Source organism: Simochromis diagramma, unplaced genomic scaffold (assembly GCF_900408965.1).
Source record: "Simochromis diagramma unplaced genomic scaffold, fSimDia1.1 OVJJ01000321.1, whole genome shotgun sequence".
NCBI classification, from domain to species: domain Eukaryota; kingdom Metazoa; phylum Chordata; class Actinopteri; order Cichliformes; family Cichlidae; genus Simochromis; species Simochromis diagramma.
Window position 1 is genome coordinate 13,476,080 of NW_024386772.1, and position 23,746 is coordinate 13,499,825.

Below are 23,746 nucleotides of genomic sequence, written 5' to 3' on the forward strand. Positions count from 1 at the left end.
CACTTCACTAGTGGCCAAAAACACTTTTTTCCTTCATCACCTTCTCCTTGTTTTGAATCACTTCTTGTGTACTTGACAAATTTTGCAGAGAGTTCATTAGCCTGCAATAAATAATAAAAGCAGTGCAGTTTAATTTCAGTCCGCAATGCAAGTGCTTTACAAAATCTATTAAAAGTCAGTGACACAAAAAAATCAGGTCATGTGAAATCCTTTTTAGAACAATCAATCATTTGATAGTTTCAATAAAGTGCCTAATTATTATTCAAAACCAAAATTAAAATACACTTTTATGATTTATTTAAAAGTTTTTATTTTCTATTTAAAATCACACTAAGTACACTCTTGGTCTCAACAGTTATTATTACTATTAGCAGAAACTACCTCATCTCAGTTATTTTGTACAGTTGTCCACCACTTTGAGATATTAATAAGCCACTTTAGACCGCTCCCTTATTCACTATAGCGGATAACGTGCCATGTTTTGACTGTCAGGGTTTTACACCACTTTTTGCCATTCCTGACACAACTGACTGTCAGACACCGATTTACTTTTGATTGTTTGTCGTCATTTTGATTCAATCTTTGTTGACTTTGCTCAGCAGTGAATTTCTACAGAGAGATTTAAAAAGGGTAAGAGTAGGTTAAAACAAGGAACTGATCACTGTTGTGTGAAGAGGTAAAGGTTCCTACTGCGATGTAAAAAAAAAAAAAAAAAAAAAAATCATGCTCTACATCAGTGTTTCCCAACCTTTTGGAGCCACGGCACATATTTCACATCAGATAAATCACACGGCACACCACCAAAGAAAAATGTCAAAAAAGCATATTGATAATTTTCCCGCTCACCTGGTATAGCGGAATTGGTTCGGTTTGTCTCCAATATACCTTTTTAGCTTTCTTCTGAAGGCCTTAGTCTTGCTAAGGCCTTCATCTGGGTTGGAATTTTCTCCAGGACCCAGGTCAGTTTGACTACTTTTTCTTTTCAAATATTTATCTATTGTTATCATGTGCTGCGTTGTCTCACTCACAGCATGACTATTGTATAATTTCTTCTTCTTCTTCTTCTGTTTTACTAGCAGTTGGTAACCCATTTAATTAGAGCAGGTAGTTCCAGGGCACACCTGATCATTTCTCAGAGTGGTTGGGAAACACTGCTCTACATAATGGACCTGGACCAGTCTTGGGATCTGTTAACCACAGTTGTTACAAGAACAGATTTTTTTTCTGGATATGTGATCATCTAAATGTGATTATGGGATCTCAGTAAGAACTATTTCGTTGCGATCACTGCATTTCAGTGTTTTGTGTTTTTTAGACTTTTGAATTTATGCTGCATTCTGTTTTCTGAAGTGAGTTATGTTTCTAGATCTTAGTCTTTTGTTAATTTGGTCAGTTATCTTTTTTGTCCAGGTTGTCCTAGTTTCACCTGTGTGCATTTCCCAGCATCCCCAGTGTGTAGTCTCTTATGGCTGTCTGTTATAGTAGTAATATGAGAGTTTTTGTCTTACTGATTCACATGTCAACATCTTCCGCCTGGATTGGAGAAATTCTGGAATTTCTTTGAAATATTTGCGATCCATGAGGTTTTCAAAGGACTTCTTCCAGTCTTCTCCATACAGTGCTGACAGCTTTTCAACAGCATCATGATAATCATCATCTTCCTTTTTCTGATTTTTATTATTGTCAAGAAACTGACGAAATGACCACAACTCTTCGTTCCACTCCTACAAAATTAGACGACAAGCCATTTATTGAGGTATGTACCCAACCGTTAACCCCAATAACTGAAGTGTAACACCTATAATAGTTTTAAGTAAAAATCTAACTTTCATAGCTCATTTTACCTCCTTTGTGATGAACTCAATTTCTGCCTCATAGTTTGAGCTGTGTTTGTTAGCTTCCACTTTGATCATGACTGAGGTGCAGGCATTGATGCTTCCTGAGGGTAAAAGATTCTTCTCTTTGATGATGGCATTTATCAAAGAGCTCTTTCCAGCCCCAGTTTTACCAAAGACACCAACCAGCTCCCTCTGGTCTGTCTCCAAATCACTGATCTTTTTCCTGTTGAAAAAGATTTTAAATATAGTTAAATCATTCAGTCATGAAATTTTTTTAGGTATGCTTTAAATAAGAGAGTTTAAAAGAGAGTTATAATCATGGTAGTGATTAACCAATCAATTATCACTATATATTTCAGTTCTATACACTTGTTCCACTAACTGTTTACTGTATGTTGTTTTGATCCACACCTTCTTTTTGTGTCAGTTAAAGTGAAAGTTTCCCCCAAGAATTGGTAAATACCAGGTACAGGAAAAAAAAATACAGGGAGTGCAGAATTATTAGGCAAATGAGTATTTTGTCCACATCATCCTCTTCATGCATGTTGTCTTACTCCAAGCTGTATAGGCTCGAAAACCTACTACCAATTAAGCATATTAGGTGATGTGCATCTCTGTAATGAGAAGGGGTGTGGTCTAATGACATCAACACCCTATATCAGTAGTGTATAATTATTAGGCAACGTCCTTTCCTTTGGCAAAATGGGTCAAAAGAAGGACTTGACAGGCTCAGAAAAGTCAAAAATAGTGAGATATCTTGCAGAGGGATGCAGCAGTCTCAAAATTGCAAAGCTTCTGAAGCGTGATCATCGAACAATCAAGCGTTTCATTCAAAATAGTCAACAGGGTCGCAAGAAGCGTGTGGAAAAACCAAGGCGCAAAATAACTGCCCATGAACTGAGAAAAGTCAAGCGTGCAGCTGCCAAGATGCCACTTGCCACCAGTTTGGCCATATTTCAGAGCTGCAACATCACTGGAGTGCCCAAAAGCACAAGGTGTGCAATACTCAGAGACATGGCCAAGGTAAGAAAGGCTGAAAGACGACCACCACTGAACAAGACACACAAGCTGAAACGTCAAGACTGGGCCAAGAAATATCTCAAGACTGGTTTTTCTAAGGTTTTATGGACTGATGAAATGAGAGTGAGTCTTGATGGGCCAGATGGATGGGCCCGTGGCTGGATTGGTAAAGGGCAGAGAGCTCCAGTCCAACTCAGACGCCAGCAAGGTGGAGGTGGAGTACTGGTTTGGGCTGGTATCATCAAAGATGAGCTTGTGGGGCCTTTTCGGGTTGAGGATGGAGTCAAGCTCAACTCCCAGTCCTACTGCCAGTTTCTGGAAGACACCTTCTTCAAGCAGTGGTACAGGAAGAAGTCTGCATCCTTCAAGAAAAACATGATTTTCATGCAGGACAATGCTCCATCACATGCGTCCAAGTACTCCACAGTGTGGCTGGCAAGAAAGGGTATAAAAGAAGAAAAACCTGTGGTCCATCATCAAATGTGAGATTTACAAGGAGGGAAAACAGTACACCTCTCTGAACAGTGTCTGGGAGGCTGTGGTTGCTGCTGCACGCAATGTTGATGGTGAACAGATCAAAACACTGACAGAATCCATGGATGGCAGGCTTTTGAGTGTCCTTGCAAAGAAAGGTGGCTATATTGGTCACTGATTTGTTTTTGTTTTGTTCTTGAATGTCAGAAATGTATATTTGTGAATGTGGAGATGTTATATTGGTTTCACTGGTAAAAATAAATAATTGAAATGGGTATATATTTGTTTTTTGTTAAGTTGCCTAATAATTATGCACAGTAATAGTCACCTGCACACACAGATATCCCCCTAAAATAGCAAAAACTAAAAACAAACTAAAAACTACTTCCAAAAACATTCAGCTTTGATATTAATGAGTTTTTTGGGTTCATTGAGAACATGGTTGTTGTTCAATAATAAAATTATTCCTCAAAAATACAACTTGCCTAATAATTCTGCATTCCCTGTATTGATAAGTCACCAAAACTTCCTAAAAATATCAGTCTTTGTTGGTCTAAATTGGATAGTTATAGTCTACTATTGAATCATAAATCAATGTATGCTTGTATTTGTCGCTTGCAGTTGCCTGCATTGAAAATTGGAACTTGCTGAACGTACATACAATACACAAACATCACATTGGGGAGACAGGTCAGACTAGGTGGCATAAAGTGAAATGTATAACACAAAAAGGCAATCGAGGAGAAAAAAACTGCTCATACTAGTCCCCAAAAGGGAATCAGTATGAGAAGAAAACAAAAACTTCAGAGCACACAAGAAGCAGAGATGTCTTCCCACCTTAACACCATGAAACACAAGACAAGCAACAGGGGGGAATAGGCCAATGTGCACAGTTGCATCTGGGACGCCACGATCGTGCACCCGAAGGTGAGCCGCTGTCCACATCGGATGGGAGGCATTGGATTCAGGGAAGGGTGGAGAGGGGGGGTGAGTTCGTATCAGTGGCAATGTACGTGTGTGTGTGCGTGGGAGAATGTGTGTCCTGTGTTCAGCCTGAGAAAGTGTCCTTTCGCCCAATTAGGCGAAAATCAACAGTCCGCAGCCTACGTAGGTGGCTTTGCGGGATCAGGCAAGAGAGTCGGTGAATTATCGTTTCTCAGGGAAGAACTGTTTTGTTCTTGTCGGCATTGACCTTTAAGTGTCCAGCTGGCGCTGTCATGTAGGGGGTGTAGCCGCATGAAAGATGTTGGTTGTGTTGTTTTAGGACAAACAGACTGCATTTGACTTTTACAGTTGTTCTTAATGTCCATCACTGGTAACCAGGTGTATCAGTCTCCCGTTGAAGAGCCGGGAGCTTCTCCAAGATCTTTCCCATGTTATGTTCAATCAGAAGAGTTTGGGGACTTACAGCTCTTCCCAGACCTTCGATCATAGCAGCTAGCCTTGTGGGGTTTTGAACAGCATTCACCGCTTTCTTCAATTTTCGATAAGCCAGGGCCAAGCCAGTTCCGATCAGCAAGAGCCCCGTTATCATGGTTCCAAATAGGTAGATGTCTTCAATGTCCTCAATAGACAGTCCCGCTAGGCACATGATGCACCACTTCTGCCTCCCGTCCATGGTGTATCCAGCAGGAAACGTCCCTACAGGACACTCGGGCTCTCCCGAACCCTGGCCTCTCATCGAGAATAGAGTGTCAATTGCATTTAGGGACCAGAATTTAGGGACGAGTTCTTCTTTAGGTTTTAGAGAACAAGAACGAGAGGCTATCTCAGGGTTAGAGTCAGATGACACTAGACAAGGACATAGAAGCTAAGCAGGGAAGATAAGTATACCTTAAAAATAACTAGACAGTGAACCAACACACCAAAAAGACTGACACAAGAAACAAATTGGGGAATATTGAACCAAAAGGGTTCATGAACAGGCAGCACAATTTCCTGTTGAACAAGATTTTAAATATAGGTTAACTGATTCAGTCATGAATTTTTTTTTTTTAGGCAAGCTTTAAATAAGAGAGTTTAAACAAGAGTTATAATCATGGTAGTGATTGTTCAATGAATTATTACTACATATTTCAGTTCTATACACTGGTTTCACTAATTGTTTACTGTATGTTGTTTTGATCCACACCTTCCTTTTTGTGTCAGTTAAAGCGAAAATATTTCCTCCAAGAATTGGTAGATACCAGGAACAGGAAAAAAATGTAGCTCAGTCACCAAAACTTTCCAATAAATTTTACTACTGTATTATTTCAGCATCTATAATTGTACTGTTGTATGTTAGCAAAATATGAAAAAACATAATACTCACTTTAAGAAAGCACTGAGTTTGTCTTGCTCATTTAGTCTGGAATGTACAAATGCCATGATGTTTTTCACATTAGATAGTATGGTTGGTTCTGTGAACAAAAAAGTCAAGAACTATTTAGAAGGAATTATAGACTAGAATAACCAAAAAATGTAAAATTTGATGTTAAAAAAAGCAAACCTGTGTGAATTAGAGTATATCAGGACCATAATGTGACCACTAACCAATCAAACTTATTATACCATGCTGACTGTTAAATTTTGACAACAGCCCAAAGAAAAAGTAATTTCTAGCATCAGAGATGAAACTGGCATGTTGGACAAATTGTGCTGAACAGAAATTTAACCCCATAGTGGCTTAAACTGTGACATTGTTTAGTAAGAAACGTAAATACCTTCAAATCCTGGCATAGACTGACGCTGTCGCTTAGCTGGTGACTGCAACCTGCTGGCATCACTTTCAAGGTCTGATTTTCTTTTTCCTGATTGGATAAAAACAACAACAAAAAATAAGAAAAAAAATGTGTTTCTCTCAGCATTGAAAGTTGTTCTTAGTAAAGTTATGTAGATTGCAAAAAATATTGGTGCCTTTCAAACACAGAATAATATGAGATGCAATAAATATGATGCATGTGTCTCACCTGTATCACTTGTGGCTGGAAAGACCTGAGGATGAATATCAGTTATACAGGAAATTATCACTATTTGCACTGGCATTGTTCTTTAACAAAAGGACACTAACATACAAGTTTTACAATCAACAAACTTAAATACAGTTATGTTTTATTAACCAGCAGACTGATGAAAATTAAATTACAATAATCTTCTTCTTACTAAATATCTGTAATCCTACTAGACAATTCTTTTACATAATTAGGTCCCAGTCTCAAAGACGTACAGAGACAGTTGGCAAACCCTCTAGCTAGGGCAAAATGTATTTTCCCACCCCCCTTTGAATTATGTCTTTAGATTAGTCATTTATTGGTTTCTGTAGAGAGTTGTCAGTCTCTGTAGACCAGAGAATGGAGCTTTACTTTGTCTCAGGCAGTTGGCTCATATGTCTGAAATTCAGTGTAGTCCTTACCTGAACCACATCAGCTGCTTCTTCATGCTCCTGTTCACACTGCAGATAAAAAGTGCAAAGCCGCATAGAGTATTGAGCTCTTAAACATGCATTAAAAATTGTATTTGTCATATGGACATTAAATCTGAAGAAAAAAACAGTTTTAAACTGACTTCAAAAGACATGACTGTTTCCTGATTTGAATTTTGTTCTTACCACAATCAAAACGATTCAAATCTATATTAGTTAAGAATCAATAAAATGACTCTACAAATAATTACTGCCAGTGAGACACTGTTGAACACCCAGTGGTGTTTGTGTAGCTTATCTGCGTAGCCAATTTAATTAAAAACGTATAACTTACTTCAAGGTGTAATCTTCATACACTCTCTGTGTATTTACTCACTAATTACCTGTCCCTCCTGCACTTCCCTGCTCATTGTATCAGATGTTTAGTTACTCCTCGGCAGGGATGGGTACTGGTTCTGACATAAACGGTAGTAACCAGAAAAGCAGCACACATTTCGGTGCTTTATTTCAGTACTTTTTTTTCTTGAGCTGTCATACAGCTGTCTTCTTGTTTGATAGAGTGATACCATATATGCCCTATAGCTGCAGAAAAGGCTAACATTGTTATCTTTTTACAAAAGAAAAAAAAACAGCTAAACATGAGAGGTTTTATGACAAAGTTTGTGTTTTCCATTGTTTAAGCACTGGTTCCAACCAAAGGATGTATCTTGTATCAACAGAAAAGGCTAACTTGGTTATCATTTTGCAGAAAAAAAGAGACTGCTAAAAATAAAAACATAAGAGGTTTTTGGGCAAAGTTTATGTTCTCCATTCTTTAAGCACCGGTTTGAGCACCGTTTAAGCACCGGCACCGTTTCAAAAGTACTGGTTTGGCACCGGTATCGGATAAAACCTAAATGATACCCATCCCTACTCCTCAGTCTCCTTTAGCAATAATGAGACTTGCATTAAATGTACCCTATTTACAACTCTGGAGGCCAGGATCACATAATTGTAGACTTTGCTTCGCACCCTTAAAAATCCCATAACTAGCCGGGCTCCTTTAGCCAGTGTAGCTCCCTCTGGCATATTGTCCCGAGCAGTTGGGGAAACAAGATGACAGGGTGACGATGAGGAGAAAGCACAGTATTAAATAGAAGCCCCGTGGCAAACCACCAACCCATTCATGTGTCTAAGTGTTTTCCCCCATTTGCAGACACACCCGCAGGGGCTCATACTCTGGTAATTGGTGATTCTGTTCTAACACATGTGAAGCTAGAGACACCAGCAAAGACAACCAGAACAGTCGACACTGAGGGAAATTTAAAACTGCTGGCTAAGTGTAAACATAAATTGAATAAAATTCTAATTGTATGTCGGCAGTTACTGACACCTGGTTACCTAATGGGAGATCACTAAATGAATACGAGATCGAGTATAGAAAAAGAATTGAGATTTATTCTGTATAAGGAAGTTGGATACTAGTGAAGTGTGTGACTGTCAGGGTGCCAAACAGGCCTCTTCTCCAGCATGTGACACTTGTGGACCTCCCTGGAAATGGTGACTGTAACAAGAGCAGAGATCAGATGTGGAAAGGGGTAATTCACATTTACTGCTCTTTGCTTATACTGTGTTGTCTGTAAACAGTCATCTTTCTATTAAGCACTGAGACATGTTATTCTCCTTTCAGATAGTTGGAGATTGTTCTACTGTGTGGATTGTGACTGAAATTAATCGAGCAGCATCAGAGAAAGCAGCCTGGGGGATCCTGGACAGTGTCAGTAGTCTGATTGGAAATGGTGGCGAATGTCAGCAAATTCATTTTATCTGCACCAAGTCTGATCTTGTTGATGATTCAGATGATCTGTAAGTACATTTTGCATGCTGATCAACTACAGGGTGTTTCCATATAAGATCAACCCAGGCTAGACAAAAAGCGGAGCACTGGGTTGAGCCTTTTTAAAAAATTAATACAGAACATTTGGGTCAAAAGCAGTCTCAGATGCAGATACAATTTTATGAAGTTTACTGAAGATGGCGGACTTAGTAATAAACAGAGAGGGAGGGGAATAGCGGAGAGTGGGACAGGCAGTTGAATTTCTTTGTTCTGGAGGGACTTGTAATGTCCTCTGCCTCTAACGCCTTGCTAGAGTCGACATTCAGCCTAAACAGTTACATGGTGACAGAACACTCCCCGTCTGAAACCCAGCGGGTTTCACCTACTAATATGACAAGGTCAAACACATTTCAGTCATCCGGAGGAATGAGCAAGATCATCTCATTCACAGGTCGGACGTAAAGCTTTGGTTCCTCTTTCTTGATGACCTTTACTTGCACTTTGCGCACCCTTCCATCTTTACTAGGATACACATCAATGATAATTCCTAAGGGCCATTTGTTCCTACTGCACTGACTGTCCTTAAGAAGCATCACGCTTCCTTTCTTAAGGTTTGGCCGGTCAGATGTCCACTTTGTTCGACACTGTAGCGTTGACAGATACTGTTTCCGCCACCTGTCCCAAAATGTGTTAGACAAGCTTTGGACCCTGCACCACTGTTGCTTCAATAGGTTCTTCTGTCCAAAATCTCCTTCTGGTACTGGGCATGGACCTACTTTCTGAGTAAGCAATGAAGCCGGTGTAAGAATGAAAGGATCTGTAGGATCGTTTGACACAGGCACAAGTGGTCGACTGTTCACTATGGCTGAAACCTCAGCCATGAATGTTGTGAGTACGTCATGTGTGAGTTTGGAGGAGCTCATTTGAAGAAGCATCGAGTCCAGGATACGACGTGTGATGCCGATCATCCTTTTCCATGCTCCTCCCATATGAGAGGAATGTTGTGTGTTGAAGGTCCACGTACATCCGTGTTCTGACAGAAACCTCTCCATGGCTTTCCCATCAAGATTTGAGGGAATCCCCATATCTTTGCAAGCTCTGGTGAAATTAGTGCCCCGGTCAGAGCGTATGTTTTTCAAAGGCCCTCGAATCGCCATAAACCTTCTGAATGTGTTTATGAAACTGGAGGAATCCAATGACTCAATTACCTCAATGTGTATAGCTCTGACACACAGACAGGTGAAGAGGACAGCCCACCTCTTACTATCAGCGTGGCCTCCTCTCGTGCGACGGGCTGATACAGACAAGGGCCCAAACACGTCAATGCCGACATTGCTAAAAGGTGGTTCCATGCTGAGCCTGTCTGGAACAAAAACAGGAACAAAAACATAATATTCCCGAAACATGCTTTGCCGATCCGATCAGCTGTTTGTTACACTTCCCACATTGAAACAGACGTCAGCGCGAACGATCGCATGTCCGCATTTCCTGCCTGAAACCGGAAGTGACGTCATTTTCGCGGAAAATGTAGTTTTTTACTTGTAGGCCTTAAAAGCCTATACTGGTGTTTTTATAAGTCATGCTTGACTTTATATTTTTCTGAATAGTTGCTGGGATGCTTAGAACTCGAATTGCACTGCTGGAAATAGTTTATTTTGATGCACATTCTGTTTTCTTTGCAAATTTGCATCATAGGATTGTTTTTCGTTTTTCTTGCAGTATATAAAAATTGGTGTATCTCAAAAATAAATCTATGAAGACACTCAAAATAAATTTCCTGTTGTTGTAAACTATTTTTTGCAAATTTTTTGTATTTAAAGTTTTGAGGGATAAACCTCTTAAATTTCTCCAAGTAGAAATTTATGTAAAAAAAAACAAAAATTATTTTCAATTTGTTTGTACTTTATTGCACTTTTTTCATTTTTTAAATCACTTTTTTGCAATTAATGTAGTTACTATGGACTTAATGCATACATATTATTAAAATATGGGCTATAACAGTTGTATTGATGTATAGCAACTTGAAATGTTCCCAAAAATGGCACTACAGCATGTAAAAATATAAAGTAAGCTCTGGCGGACTTGGTTCTATGGTAGGTCTTAAAGGGTTAAGAGCGCTTTCCTTTCTTCTATCCGGTCGTTAAGTCTGACGTCACTAGCCGTGTCTGGGCCTAAACTCCGCTGCAGGTCCATATATCAAACAATCACTATGGCATTACTGAGAGTTGAAAAACTGTCTAAAGTCTTTCATCTTTAATAAAATGATCAGTGTTCTGCTCTACCAGGTGTAACAATTGAGTTTAACATCCAGGCATCCGTGAAAACGGAATTTATGACATTTAACAGAGTTAGAAGTTAGCAGGAAGTTAGCTCGCTAGCTTCTATCTAAATACAATATAGCATGTCCTGACTGCGGGTTTTGGAAACAAATTAAAACATACAGCTCTGTTATCACTTCCAGCATAAATGAAGACAGAAAACTAAACAGCAGTGACATTTGTACAGGGAGTGCAGAATTATTAGGCAAGTTGTATTTTTGAGGAATAATTTTATTATTGAACAACAACCATGTTCTCAATGAACCCAAAAAACTCATTAATATCAAAGCTGAATGTTTTTGGAAGTAGTTTTTAGTTTGTTTTTAGTTTTAGCTATTTTAGGGGGATATCTGTGTGTGCAGGTGACTATTACTGTGCATAATTATTAGGCAACTTAACAAAAAACAAATATATACCCATTTCAATTATTTATTTTTACCAGTGAAACCAATATAACATCTCCACATTCACAAATATACATTTTTGACATTCAGAAACAAAAACAAATCAGCGACCAATATAGCCACCTTTCTTTGCAAGGACACTCAAAAGCCTGCCATCCATGGATTCTGTCAGTGTTTTGATCTGTTCACCATCAACATTGCGTGCAGCAGCAACCACAGCCTCCCAGACACTGTTCAGAGAGGTGTACTGTTTTCCCTCCTTGTAAATCTCACATTTGATGATGGACCACAGGTTCTCAATGGGGTTCAGATCAGGTGAACAAGGTGGCCATGTCATTAGTTTTTCTTCTTTTATACCCTTTCTTGCCAGCCACGCTGTGGAGTACTTGAACGCATGTGATGGAGCATTGTCCTGCATGAAAATCGTGTTTTTCTTGAAGGATGCAGACTTCTTCCTGTACCACTGCTTGAAGAAGGTGTCTTCCAGAAACTGACAGTAGGACTGGGAGTTGAGCTTGACTCCATCCTCAACCCGAAAAGGCCCCACAAGCTCATCTTTGATGATACCAGCCCAAACCGGTACTCCACCTCCACCTTGCTGGCGTCTGAGTCGGACTGGAGCTCTCTGCCCTTTACCAATCCAGCCACGGGCCCATCCATCTGGCCCATCAAGACTCACTCGCATTTCATCAGTCCATAAAACCTTAGAAAAACCAGTCTTGAGATATTTCTTGGCCCAGTCTTGACGTTTCAGCTTGTGTGTCTTGTTCAGTGGTGGTCGTCTTTCAGCCTTTCTTACCTTGGCCATGTCTCTGAGTATTGCACACCTTGTGCTTTTGGGCACTCCAGTGATGTTGCAGCTCTGAAATATGGCCAAACTGGTGGCAAGTGGCATCTTGGCAGCTGCACACTTGACTTTTCTCAGTTCATGGGCAGTTATTTTGCGCCTTGGTTTTTCCACACGCTTCTTGCGACCCTGTTGACTATTTTGAATGAAACGCTTGATTGTTCGATGATCACGCTTCAGAAGCTTTGCAATTTTGAGACTGCTGCATCCCTCTGCAAGATATCTCACTATTTTTGACTTTTCTGAGCCTGTCAAGTCCTTCTTTTGACCCATTTTGCCAAAGGAAAGGACGTTGCCTAATAATTATACACTACTGATATAGGGTGTTGATGTCATTAGACCACACCCCTTCTCATTACAGAGATGCACATCACCTAATATGCTTAATTGGTAGTAGGCTTTCGAGCCTATACAGCTTGGAGTAGGACAACATGCATGAAGAGGATGATGTGGACAAAATACTCATTTGCCTAATAATTCTGCACTCCCTGTATGGTTACTGAAGTTTGGCTAGCTGGTATATAGCTGGTATGTGCTACGTGACCGCTAGCGACACAGCTATGTTAGCATAATATAAACAAGCTAACTTTTTTTCCACTCGATAAAAGTTAACGTGAGTGTTATCGGTGGTCAGGAACAAATGTAATCGCATGGCAGGATGCTGTAAAAGGACCAAACTTCAGCCAGGAGAACAACTGAGATAATCCATCCACAATACGAGGTTAGTCATTCATATACTGCTGCATGGGCTGGGCTGTAGTTACATCCTAAGGTTTTAAAAAACTGAGCTTAAATAAATGATTAGCGGTAATAAAAGCTGAGGGAGGTCAACAGTGATCACTGACTATTTTATGAGCTTTTTGAGATTAAATAGAAGAAAATACATAACATTAAACATGTTAACAACACAAAAGCCATATTAAACCCAGACTACTTTAGGCCCGGAAGTAGGATTCGTCACGTCATCGCTTAACGACCGGATTGGCTTCTCTCGAAACCCACAACACCTGGGTAAGGGGTGGGGTTTATTGTGTAGCGGGCAGCGCTCTGCTGGATCATTTCTAGTGGATGACTTGCTTCCACATTGGGTGCCAAACGATGCAGTCCTTGTACCGTTGGAAGGAGGTAGAGGATCTGGAGAGACCCTCGTTTTAAAAACTGCCACAGCTTTGTGACCTTCGGCTTTAGACGATTGCTTAGCGCCTGATAACTCACTGCTGAATGCTGTCTGTGTAAGGCCAGGGTCGTTGCGCATCCGTGCTTCCTGACACACAAAGTCCACAAAGAAGCCGATTGGAGGATAGGGAGCCCTGCGATCTTCTTTGTACTTAAAGCCTAGAGAAAGCCATTTTTCCTGGAGATAAAATGGCAGCTTCTGCACCACAGGGGTAACACCATGAGGAGTATCCAGATAACTAAGCCCAAGCAGGTCACCATCTTCTTTGGCAGCCTGTATTTCCGACAGCAAGTCTCCTAGCTCTCTTAGCTTACGACCGTCTCTGTTTGGAATCTTGGGAAAGTTGTCTAATCTTTTCAAAAAGGCACCCTTGATGACCTCTGGTGCACCATAGCATTCATTAAGCCTATCCCACATAGCTCTGAGTCTGTTTGCTGGTTGGTTCGCATACACGGATCGTATTCGTCTGGCATGTTCAGCTGAGTCCTTACCTAGCCATTTCACAAGAAGGTTAAGCTGTTCGCTTGGTAAGAGGTTGAGGCCTCTGATGGTATTTATAAATGATGCTTTCCAGGCTCTGTAGCATTCGGGACGGTTGTTGAAGTGAAGGAGCCCTGTAGACACCAGTTTGCGTCGAGCCATAAATCTAACAAGGTCTGACATGTTCTGCTCCATTTCTAGCGGAGTGTACAGTGGACCCCTTTCCTGGCATGTGGTCTCATGTGGGTGACTGAAGTTGTCTGGGGTTGTAATATAGGCGGTGCCGGTGTAGCCACTGTCTAGAGGCTGTTGAGCATAACTGACCGTTGGTTCTTGTTTAGGGGTGTAAGTGTCACTTTGCTCTGCTTTGCCTGGGAAATGTTCCTTTAGAATTGCTACTATGGGTGTGGTTCGTGCTTGGATGTGTGGTACTGCAAATGGCTTGGGGCTTGCTCGAGTATGTACATCAGATCCTGGCATAAGAGTCTATGATCAGCGAATGCTGAGGGAGCTTCATCTCTGTGTTACCATTGGAGGTTTCTAGAATGGGCATGGTTTGGCTGCCATGTGTGGCACCCTTCACATATTCCCTTGTGCGTGTTACTGGGTCATCAGCAGGAACATCTATTTCACTAAGAGTCTCGTTATTATCTTGAATCACTGCAGCCTCCAAAACTTCTGCCTTTGCTTCTGCAGCTGCAGCCCTTTTTTCCATGCGTACTTTATCCAACGACGCTTCAAGACGCATTTTTCGAAGCTGCATAGAGGCTTCTAGTTCTGCTTGCTGCAACTTCAGATCATTCTCTTTATCCATGAATGCTGCTTCAGCCTTAGCTGCCTCAGCTTCTGCACGTGCTTGTGTGGCACCTGCCTTACTTGCAGCTGAACTCCTAGAATGCCTGGAGGAGCCAGATATATTAGATCTGGTTTTCATGAATGTACTGGTTCTCTGTGACATGTTGCTGTCGAGTGGATTTTGCCAACATCTGCAGCTGAATCTTAGAGCTGAGCTGTTTCTGGAGGATAGCTCTATATGCCGTGCAGTTCCTCACGAGACTGGTCTTTGAGAGGCTGTCGTTTTACTGTAATGTCCTCTGCCTCTAACGCATTGCTAGTCGACATTCAGACTAAACTCCTCTTCAAAATGACCACGCAGACAAGAGGGTTTGACTTCACTCCCTTTACTTAGGCCAGTTGAAGTAGGGTAAAACCGAGAAAATAACATGAAATGCTCTTAGAAATCAAAGACAAGGACAAATACACAATAACAGTACAAATGACTTGTTTAGCCAAAAGCGTTAGCGAATCCTCTCTTTACAAACATTTCAGCACTGTCCCAAAACGTCAGCTGCTTCCTCCGGAGGCTGCATTTGAAGGCCGATTACGTCACAGCCAGGTGACGAAGGCTGTCCCAATTCGTTGACTCCTTCAAATGCGGCCGACAAATGCATCCTTCATTTCCCCAAATTTAAAGGATGGGTCGGGTGTGTCCTTCATGGCCCACCATATCCCAGAATTCATAGCGCGGCCCAGCCAAATTTCAGCTGCCAACAATGGCGGCCGCTACTAAGTTTTAAAATTACTCTTATTAATCTTTCTGGGTCACAAAATAAACTTTTAACATATTTTAAGGCGAGAAAGTAGCTGTGTAAATTACAAATATCTGCTTGGTTTATCAAGACATCGCATATTTGCAAAAGTGTGACGACGTTTTCGGAGACGTGGGCGAGAGTGTGTGTGTGTTTGTTTGTGTGTGTGTGTGTGTGTGTGTGTGTGTGTGGTTTCTGTAGACAAAACATAATGATACAAACCAATTCTAACTCAAATTGCACATTAAACATAAAGATACAACTGAGGTGTACTCAAATGCAGTATACAAGTAAATAAGCTGACATATTTCTTCAGACTGGTTACATAAACTTAGTCAGACATTATGCATTAAGACACCACATACAACTATGCAATGAAGGCAACTTTACACTGTTTATCATCTGGTACACAGAGCACAGAACCAACAACACTTTTACTTGGTATTGGATCGGAAAGGAAATCAGTGGTATGGCACATCACTACTCTGAACTGAAGCTGCGGAAATACGCCTATGGTGCATTCAGGGGGTATGGGAAATCCCATACACAAACCTAACCCTTTTTTACAGGGACAGCAAGAGAGAAGAGGGCGAGCAATAACAGGAGAGCAGGAGGAGAAAGAGATGCAAATGACATTATGGCAGCTTTTATGTATGGTGCACATAATCTATGAGATTATAGGAAATCATGCATATCCTGGCCATTACAGTCAAGTAATTCAACAATTTTACATTTTAAAGCAAAAGTACCATTACACTGTCCTTCCGCAACAAAGTTAAAGTAGTTGCTGTGACAAAAAAAAACTTGTGTGTAAGCATGTCAGCGTGTGGTGATGTCACGATCCAAATAAAAGATGTTGGCCTTTCTACGAGTGCTTTAAGTATAAATGGTACCAGCCTTCAATATTTGCGAGTTTGTTTTTTAAACAGTCAAAATAAATACATTGAACAAATAAAGCCATATCATCATAAATGACTGGAGCTGCAAGGCAAACAACTGAAGGTTTATTTATAATGAAACAAATATATAAAATGAACTGGTGAATTAGTGGAGAGCACCACCCTAAGGTGATGGTCTGGGAGAGAGTGCTCAATGACTGTCAGGGAGAAATTGGGAGTCTGTAGTGATCAGGTAAGTATTTTGGTGTGAGGCTCTGACAACCTAGGTTAGCAAGTAGGAGTGTGAGAGGATATTAACCAGACAAGACGTTTAAAACTAGAATTCAACAAATTGGAGGACAACCACCATCAGGCAGAAAAACATTGCCACAGCCAGTCTTTAAATACAATCTACATGTTAACAATGAGTGTGCAGCAGTCAGGGAAAGCTCAGCTTGGTAAGAAAGGGAGATTTTATACATTTCACCAAAAAGTCCAAGAATAAAAAATCACCCAGCCTGCCCCGGATTAATGATGGTGATGATAATAGTGATGATGGTAACAGTACATATATGCACATTTGTTGTAGTTCATCAGCTGATATCCATGATCAAATAGTTAAAAGAAACATTCAAGCCAAGGATGGAGTAAGAAAAGAATTCAACAAGAGAAGCAAGATTAAGGTGAGTTTTATAGGCTGACAGAAAATAACACAGACTCTCCACAGTTGTAAAGATGCTTTAAAATTAAATAATTTTTCCTCAGACACACTTCACTGATGACAGTTTCAAAGTGTTCACAGTGAGCTCCAAAGAGTTCCTAAAAGGGAAGCATCTAAGTCCAGAAGAGACTGGTAGGTGAAGTCTTGATGCACATGTTGTTTTAGTTTGCTCTGACTGAAAGAGAATTATTTAATTTGAATTAAAGTGTGTAATGTTAAACTGTGGCACTGAAACTTTTTCTCAACAGAAATAACCAAACTTAAAGGATTTTTGCAAGAACTCAATGACTGTCACTCAGAGACAGTAAACTACGTGAGTGGAGCTTATGGGATTCTGTCTTTGATTGAAGGTGCCAGGTGCAGAAAAGAGGTGAGGTCAAGTTATCTATGTGGAACAATATTTTACTGAAATTTAAAACTTCAAATGTTTACTCTGACACCTAACAAAATTTTAGTTATCAAAATTTCTTGACAGGCACTGATTGACAACATTTCAAAAATGATGAATAAAAAAAGAGTTGTATTTATGTTATTATTCCTTTAATAAAAAATAAATATACTGTTTTCATTTCAGGGTGTTGGAAAAGCAGATGATGTATGTAAAGTCCTTGAGAAAAACATGACAGAACAACTTGATCAAGTGAAAAAAGCAGTTGATGAAGCGATCAAGGATTTTGAACAATGTCTTACAGAAGGGGTTAAAAATTCCAAAACCTCTGAAGAAAAACTGAAATCCTTTTTGGACCGTGATGTATGTATCTGAATCATAATTATCATAATTCACATCAAAGCAACAGATTTTGCACTTTATATGAGCATGTGTTTAGAATTGTTTTCCTGATCTGTTACAGAAACAGCCTGGTTTTGTCAAGACACTACAGGCTGTGGTTAGAAAAGACGGCATCCACAAAACAAAAAAAGGGGAACACATAAATCTCAACACAATGTTAGCTTCATGCTTGACTGACAGCATTGATGAAAAATTCAGAAAGACCTTCCCGTGAGAATAAACAAATTTTAAACTGTACACTATACTTAAAATGATTAAAACAAACTTGTCAATACTGCCATCATGAAACATTTTTTCAGAAATGATGTTAAAGGCGGATCTTTCAATGGAGTCATCAGTAGATTTTCACTTGACACAAATTCGCTGATTCAAAAATACCAAGATGTCAAACTGCAGCTGATATTTCTCCAGACAGAGGTACGACATGAAACAATCCAGTTTGTCAGTCCATTATAGCAGAATTGACCTATTCCCTCTACAAATACTAATTCTGTTTATTAACTGATCCATATTTCATGTTTTTAAGGAGGATAAAATTAAGGCAAAACTCAACAAAATAATCATAAAGGGGAAGAAAATCATCTACAACAGTCTAACAGAGACAATTGAGAAAAACATGAAAAAGTGCTATGAAGGTAAGAAGATTGTCAGCTTGTCACTGTAATAAATCACAATTGTACATAAAAAAAAATGTTTTAACAAAGTTTATTCTTTTCTTGTAGATGCACGAAAAATTTCAGGGAATGATGCACTGAAAAAAATGAGGAAGACTATTGAGACACATGTATCCTTAAATAGGAACATGTATGAGGACGCAAAAAAGACCATGTTGGAGAAGATGAATGAACTGATGGTTTGTCACATTACAAATTAATTTGAGACCATGTTGTGTTTTTTCTATATTTGAGTGCTTTTGCTCAGTCTGAACATTCTCTAAAGATTAGCGAATGGCTGTTAATATTTGTATTTTTCAGCATTACAAAGATTTAGTCTGCAATGATGAGTTGAACTGAAGAGCTTAAAATATGAACTGGCCACAAGAACAAACATCTACCCATTAATTCAGATGTTTCAGTTGTTTTAAACATCAATATTTGACTCTGTGAAAAGTAATAAAAGCTCTGATGTTTAATTAGATGATCATCTGTAAGGAACTAAAGGAAACCATGGACCACTCCATTAAACTCTCACTCAAGGCATCAGCTTTGAGTGAGAGTCTCCCGGGTAAAGAAAATATAGGCTATGAAAGTAAATCGTTAGTAAAATGTTCAACAATGCTAGGCCCATGTTTTTATATATTTGTTTTGCTTTTCAGATGTTTCAGAGCATCTTGAAACTGTGCAGCAACATTACAATGAAGGTAAGTGTAGTCAAGAGGGAGACATAACATCATAGTAACCAGGTAAATATATAAAGGTTATTTCATGTTACTTTAACAGTTCCTGTGAATTCTCAAAGAAAGAGGGTGAAATTTGATGACAATCCTAAGCACCTAGATATACAGTAACTTTTAATTGTTTAATATATAAAATATAATATATAAAATATGTTTAATTGTGTTTAGTGTCAATTATAAGTTTTTCATAAATTAAAGATCAGAAGTAGCCATTTTAAATTACATATGGCCATTTAAGCTGTCCTTTTGTATTTTCATCATCTCAGCTAAAAAATCCAACTGGTTCATTGTGCCCGGTAATGTTATGCAGTGTTAAAGTATGACACCACAACGTTACATCTTCTTCAAAAAAAGTTTAGAAGCAGCTGCTAAACAACTGCTAACAGTGGTGACACCAGAAGCACTATCAACATAAAAGTTCAGGTTTTGCTCAAAAACTTCCCTGAATATTGTCCACAGTCTTTGGACAGAAGTAACTTATTGACTCCTATCGGACTGACAGCTGAGGTAAACATGCTGAATTTGTTATTGCTTTGCACAGATGAAGTATTTGAATAATATCACCACTTATAATTTGTGTTATTTTACCCTTTTTGTATCCGAGTCACCTCAAACATGTTCAAATAAAGTGTTTCCAAAAATGATTTTCTACACAAACAGTAACAGAAACAACAGATATTAAGATTTTCTATTCTAGGCTGAGGAGCTTTCAAGACATCTTAAAGCACATCTTAAGTACTTACACTTGTTCTGTTTGCCTGAGCAACTGAGTGTTAAAAATCTTTGTGCTTATTATTACTGGACGTTTCAGATTTGCTCCACACAGTAACAGCAGAAACCTGATAACACACTCAACATCTCTGAGGGAACACTGACCAAAAGCATGAGGTCTCTGGATATTGCCACAGATATTTCTGTAATGTTGTGTTTGACTTTTAATGAATTTGATGAAATTAGATTTTTCAGTCCTCACTGCAAGAAGGTCCTGGGTTTGAATCCAGTTTGAGGCCTCTCTGTGTGGACTTTGCATGTTCTTCCTGTGTCTGTGTGGGTGCTCTCTGTGTACTCTAACTTCTTCACACAGGCTAAAACATGCGTGGGGGTTAGGTTAATTGGTGATCTTGGATATAGATGTGCATGTGAGCAAGAATGATAGTTAGCTGTGTGACACAGTTATTATAGTTTTGTATTTTGTCATTAATTTTTATTTTATTTCATTTTGACTTTTTGTTTTTATTTCATGTTTTAGTAAGTTTCAAGACTGTTCTTATTTTCAATTTATTATTGTTTGAAAATGTTTAGTTTTAGTTCAGTTTTGTCAGAGGCAAAATTACGAAAACCAGTAGAAACAATAGGAATGCTTCACTTTTTGAAAACAGTTGACCCACTTGTCTTGTACATGTCCAGTGTCTCAAACACGTCCATCAATACCATGTCAGGCACATTGTAATAACATTTTTACCAAACTAACAAACACTGAAACTAAGGCTATTTCCTCTATAAACTGATTTGTATTTCAAATGATGTCATTTAATCATTTCTGTTGATTATTGTTTTTATTTTGTTTAACTAAAATATTCATATCTAGTCTTAGTTTTTACTTTAGTTTTATTTGAGTGGAATAACCTTAGCAAGCTCTTCAGGGTGTACTCTGCCTTTTGCATGACAACTGGGAAAGAGTTCCAGCAACCCCGAATTGGATAAGCAAAAGGATGAAAATTTTTAAGCATGAATTCCTCTCAGGGGTATTAAAGTTTTTAAGATTTTAGTTGTGAGGGTCTAAACCAAAAGGGCAGCACTCTGTCCAAAAATGTTTTGATGTCTATTTTCTCCATTTTGTTGTATTTGGTCATTATTTGTAGACCCTAGTTAGTTATACAGAAAATTATACAGCGGTAGAACTACAATGTTACAGATTTTAATTTTAGTGCTTTACAGGAATACTGTGATATTCAGACTCTTTCCAGTTTTAAGGATTCAATTTAAGTAAATTTAAAGATTTATTTTCTTGATGTATTTGTCAGTTTTATTCTTAAACTTCTATAGAACATGACTTATGTATACCACTTTACTTATATTTCTAACATAAATATGAATTTACTGTAATACAATGGTTTCTTTGGTTGTCACATGAGTAATAAAGCAGCAGCAAAAAAATAAGTCTCTGCTTCTGCTTTAGCTATTATATCATATTGTTTTCTGTTGTTTCTATTCTGTATTGATTCCATAGCTGTAAGATGTAAACATGATTTTTCAAATCCTGATCTTATTTTTGCCTAAAAATAAGCTACCTGCCAAAAAGTATTTTGCAGCACCACAGTAGTTTGTAACATACAACAAAATTATATTTGAAGACTGAACCACAAGCCATTAAGTCAAATGATTGTGGATACTGCTTCCTCTGAAGGTGTTCTTGTCTGGGTGGCCTTACAGGTCATCTACAATCCTCCAGTCACATGTCTTATCAGCAGCTCTCTTCTATAATCTGTGTACCTGGTAACTAACTGGGTTAAAGTTTAGTGGTCTGGAAAATAGGGCCCAAGGGTCTGTTAACTTTTATAGGCAAAGTAACCTTTTATAACCTTTTGTGTGATATTACAGTTTTTTCTGATGACTTAAGCTCTTTTTTTTTAAACTATTGGCTATTTTTGCTAAACTCTACATGCAAATAAGAAAACCCTTCACCAAATCAGCAAAACATTGTAGTTTACTTGTAAAAGCTAATAAACCTTGCTTAACTCTGCAAACCTTTGTAAAAATGGTATTTTTGTATCAAACAGTTAACACAAGCCATCACATTAATAAGCACACAATGCACCAACTACACACTGATGGTATGAATAAAAAAAATCTGACTTTTGCTTTCTCTGTGCACAAGGTAGGCTATGTCAGTTTGTGGTCATACTTTTGTCATAGGTCCGTAAACATAGTGGGATCCGAACTTCAAGTACTGGGCCCTATTTCAGGAAGCCGGTTTAGAAAACTCAGAGTGAAAAACGATACTCAAGGTTGAGTAACCCCGAACTGTCCAACTTGGAATATTCGGTTTCAGAAAGGCTGATAACAATTAGTTCAATCAATGCAGAGTTGCATTAACCCCAAGTTAAGCGCGCGCACGAGGATACATAAAGCCCTGATCAGTGGAGCACAGATTACGCGAGTCACCATGGAGACGGAGGGAAAGAAGGTGCGGTCGACGTATTTCACAGCGCTTGAGGCCGAAACCCTGATGGCAGCATATGCCGACAGCATGCACATCTTGCAGAAAAAAAGTAACACAGCCGCAGCTGCAAAAGAAAGGGAGCATGCATGGCAAAACATAGCCGACAGAGTCAATGCATGAGTGTTAATTTAAACATTGATCTAGGGATCTCCACCCATTTAACATGTTATCTTAGTATATGTTATTTCATTTTTTATGTCATACATTTTATTTTGTGATGTGATGTGAGCGCAGGTGCAACCCAACAGGCCCCAAACGTTCCTGGCAGCAAGTAAAAATGAAATATAAAAACATAGTCCAAACAGGTAAGGTGTAATTGTATTATGAGCCATAGTGTTTGGTCTGTTTGTCCCATGTAAATCAATTGCAGTTAGAGGCTACATTAATTTTCTTTCTGTAAGCACTTATTGAAATTATCTGAGCACATTACAAGTACACATTTGCCTACTCTGTATGCTCAAATGTGTGCCGTCACAGCCAACAGAAAAAAAGCGGAGGCCCGAAAAACAGGTGGGGGTCCTCCACCACCACCACTCACAGAGGCTGAGCAGTTGGCCCTCAGCCAAAACAGTGGGCGCCCTGTGGCTGAAGGCATCTCTGCGGGGACATCCTCTGTGGCAATAACCCCACAGGGCACAAGTGCCTACATAAGAGGTAAATCCAAAACAATACATGATGTGCATACATCCATTCTTCACAGTCACCTTGACCAAAATGAACTATGTCGTAGTGAAGTTATTGTCCTACTGTCAGAGATTTACAGTTATCAAACAGTTAGGTGAATAAACAACACTGAGACACTTGGAGACTGTTAACGTGCTGCACGGGTGAGGGCTCAGGGAGAGACTCACTCACACCGAGCTGCAGTAGTTCGTCTTCATTTATAGCATAGCAGTGTCCTTTAATTTTGCATACGTGTGTGTTAATCTCTCACAGGGTGAGCTTCCTGTTTCTAGAGACAGAGCGAGTAGTACATTTTGTTCTTTTCCTATTAAGAGTAACATATGAACATATACTCTAATGCAACATAAAACTCATAAAAGCGTTTCCACCTTAACACCTACTGATTTTGCCTTCCCTCAGTGTCGGTTGTCTCTGAGAGCATACTGACAATGAGGTGTATGGTGATTGGTATGTCTGGTAATTGCCAGTTGCGCCCACATAAGTCATGAGTGACCTGTATGAACCCCATATTCTTCCAGTTGATGGTGATGGTGTACTGCATCTGGTGCAGCCCCCTGTTGAGCCAGACCAACATGCAGTTGTGAGTACTCGTAATACTCCACAGACTACATGTGTCAACAGTAGAACAGCAATGTTGTTAAATGTCTCCACCACAGGCATATGATGACGAAACAGTGACAGCTGTTACAGA

At 39.2% G+C, this 23,746-nt stretch overlaps 2 protein-coding genes across 6 annotated transcripts in view; one reads left to right on the plus strand and one right to left on the minus strand.

Annotated features, from left to right (window-relative positions):
• Nucleotides 1-7,192, minus strand: part of LOC120745321 (nuclear GTPase SLIP-GC-like) — a 37,132-nt gene extending 29,940 nt beyond the window's left edge. The window contains exons 1-7 of one of the 5 annotated variants that reach the window (XM_040050114.1): nucleotides 6,724-7,189; nucleotides 6,281-6,305; nucleotides 6,035-6,121; nucleotides 5,644-5,731; nucleotides 1,845-2,061; nucleotides 1,509-1,724; nucleotides 41-101 (exon numbers count right to left, since the gene is read on the minus strand). In XM_040050114.1, the coding sequence (XP_039906048.1) occupies nucleotides 41-101; nucleotides 1,509-1,724; nucleotides 1,845-2,061; nucleotides 5,644-5,731; nucleotides 6,035-6,121; nucleotides 6,281-6,305; nucleotides 6,724-6,834 (805 nt within the window). In that variant the 5' untranslated portion in view covers nucleotides 6,835-7,189. Of the gene's footprint in view, nucleotides 1-3; nucleotides 102-1,508; nucleotides 1,725-1,844; nucleotides 2,062-5,643; nucleotides 5,732-6,034; nucleotides 6,122-6,280; nucleotides 6,306-6,723 lie in introns of all 5 variants that reach the window. The other 4 variants (XM_040050105.1, XM_040050123.1, XM_040050131.1 and 1 more) reach the window with 4 other exon arrangements.
• Nucleotides 7,193-8,185: 993 nt separating this feature from the next.
• Nucleotides 8,186-21,895, plus strand: LOC120745519 (nuclear GTPase SLIP-GC-like). The gene is made up of 13 exons (XM_040050470.1): nucleotides 8,186-8,309; nucleotides 8,402-8,577; nucleotides 16,831-16,924; nucleotides 17,007-17,094; nucleotides 17,211-17,332; nucleotides 17,537-17,713; nucleotides 17,814-17,962; nucleotides 18,052-18,169; nucleotides 18,279-18,387; nucleotides 18,475-18,605; nucleotides 18,889-18,976; nucleotides 19,068-19,112; nucleotides 19,960-21,895. Exons 1-13 carry the CDS (start codon nucleotides 8,298-8,300, stop codon nucleotides 19,989-19,991), a joined length of 1,341 nt encoding a protein of 446 aa, XP_039906404.1. The 5' UTR covers nucleotides 8,186-8,297; the 3' UTR covers nucleotides 19,992-21,895.
• Nucleotides 21,896-23,746: the final 1,851 nt, after the last annotated feature.

Bases quoted from the DNA above. Each gene is read 5' to 3' on its own strand.
- LOC120745519 (XM_040050470.1), top strand. The intron at 16,925-17,006 runs GTGAGTTTTATA...ATTTTTCCTCAG, and splicing joins ACAAGAGAAGCAAGATTAAG to ACACACTTCACTGATGACAG. The intron at 18,606-18,888 runs GTTTGTCACATT...ATGTTTAATTAG, and splicing joins AGAAGATGAATGAACTGATG to ATGATCATCTGTAAGGAACT.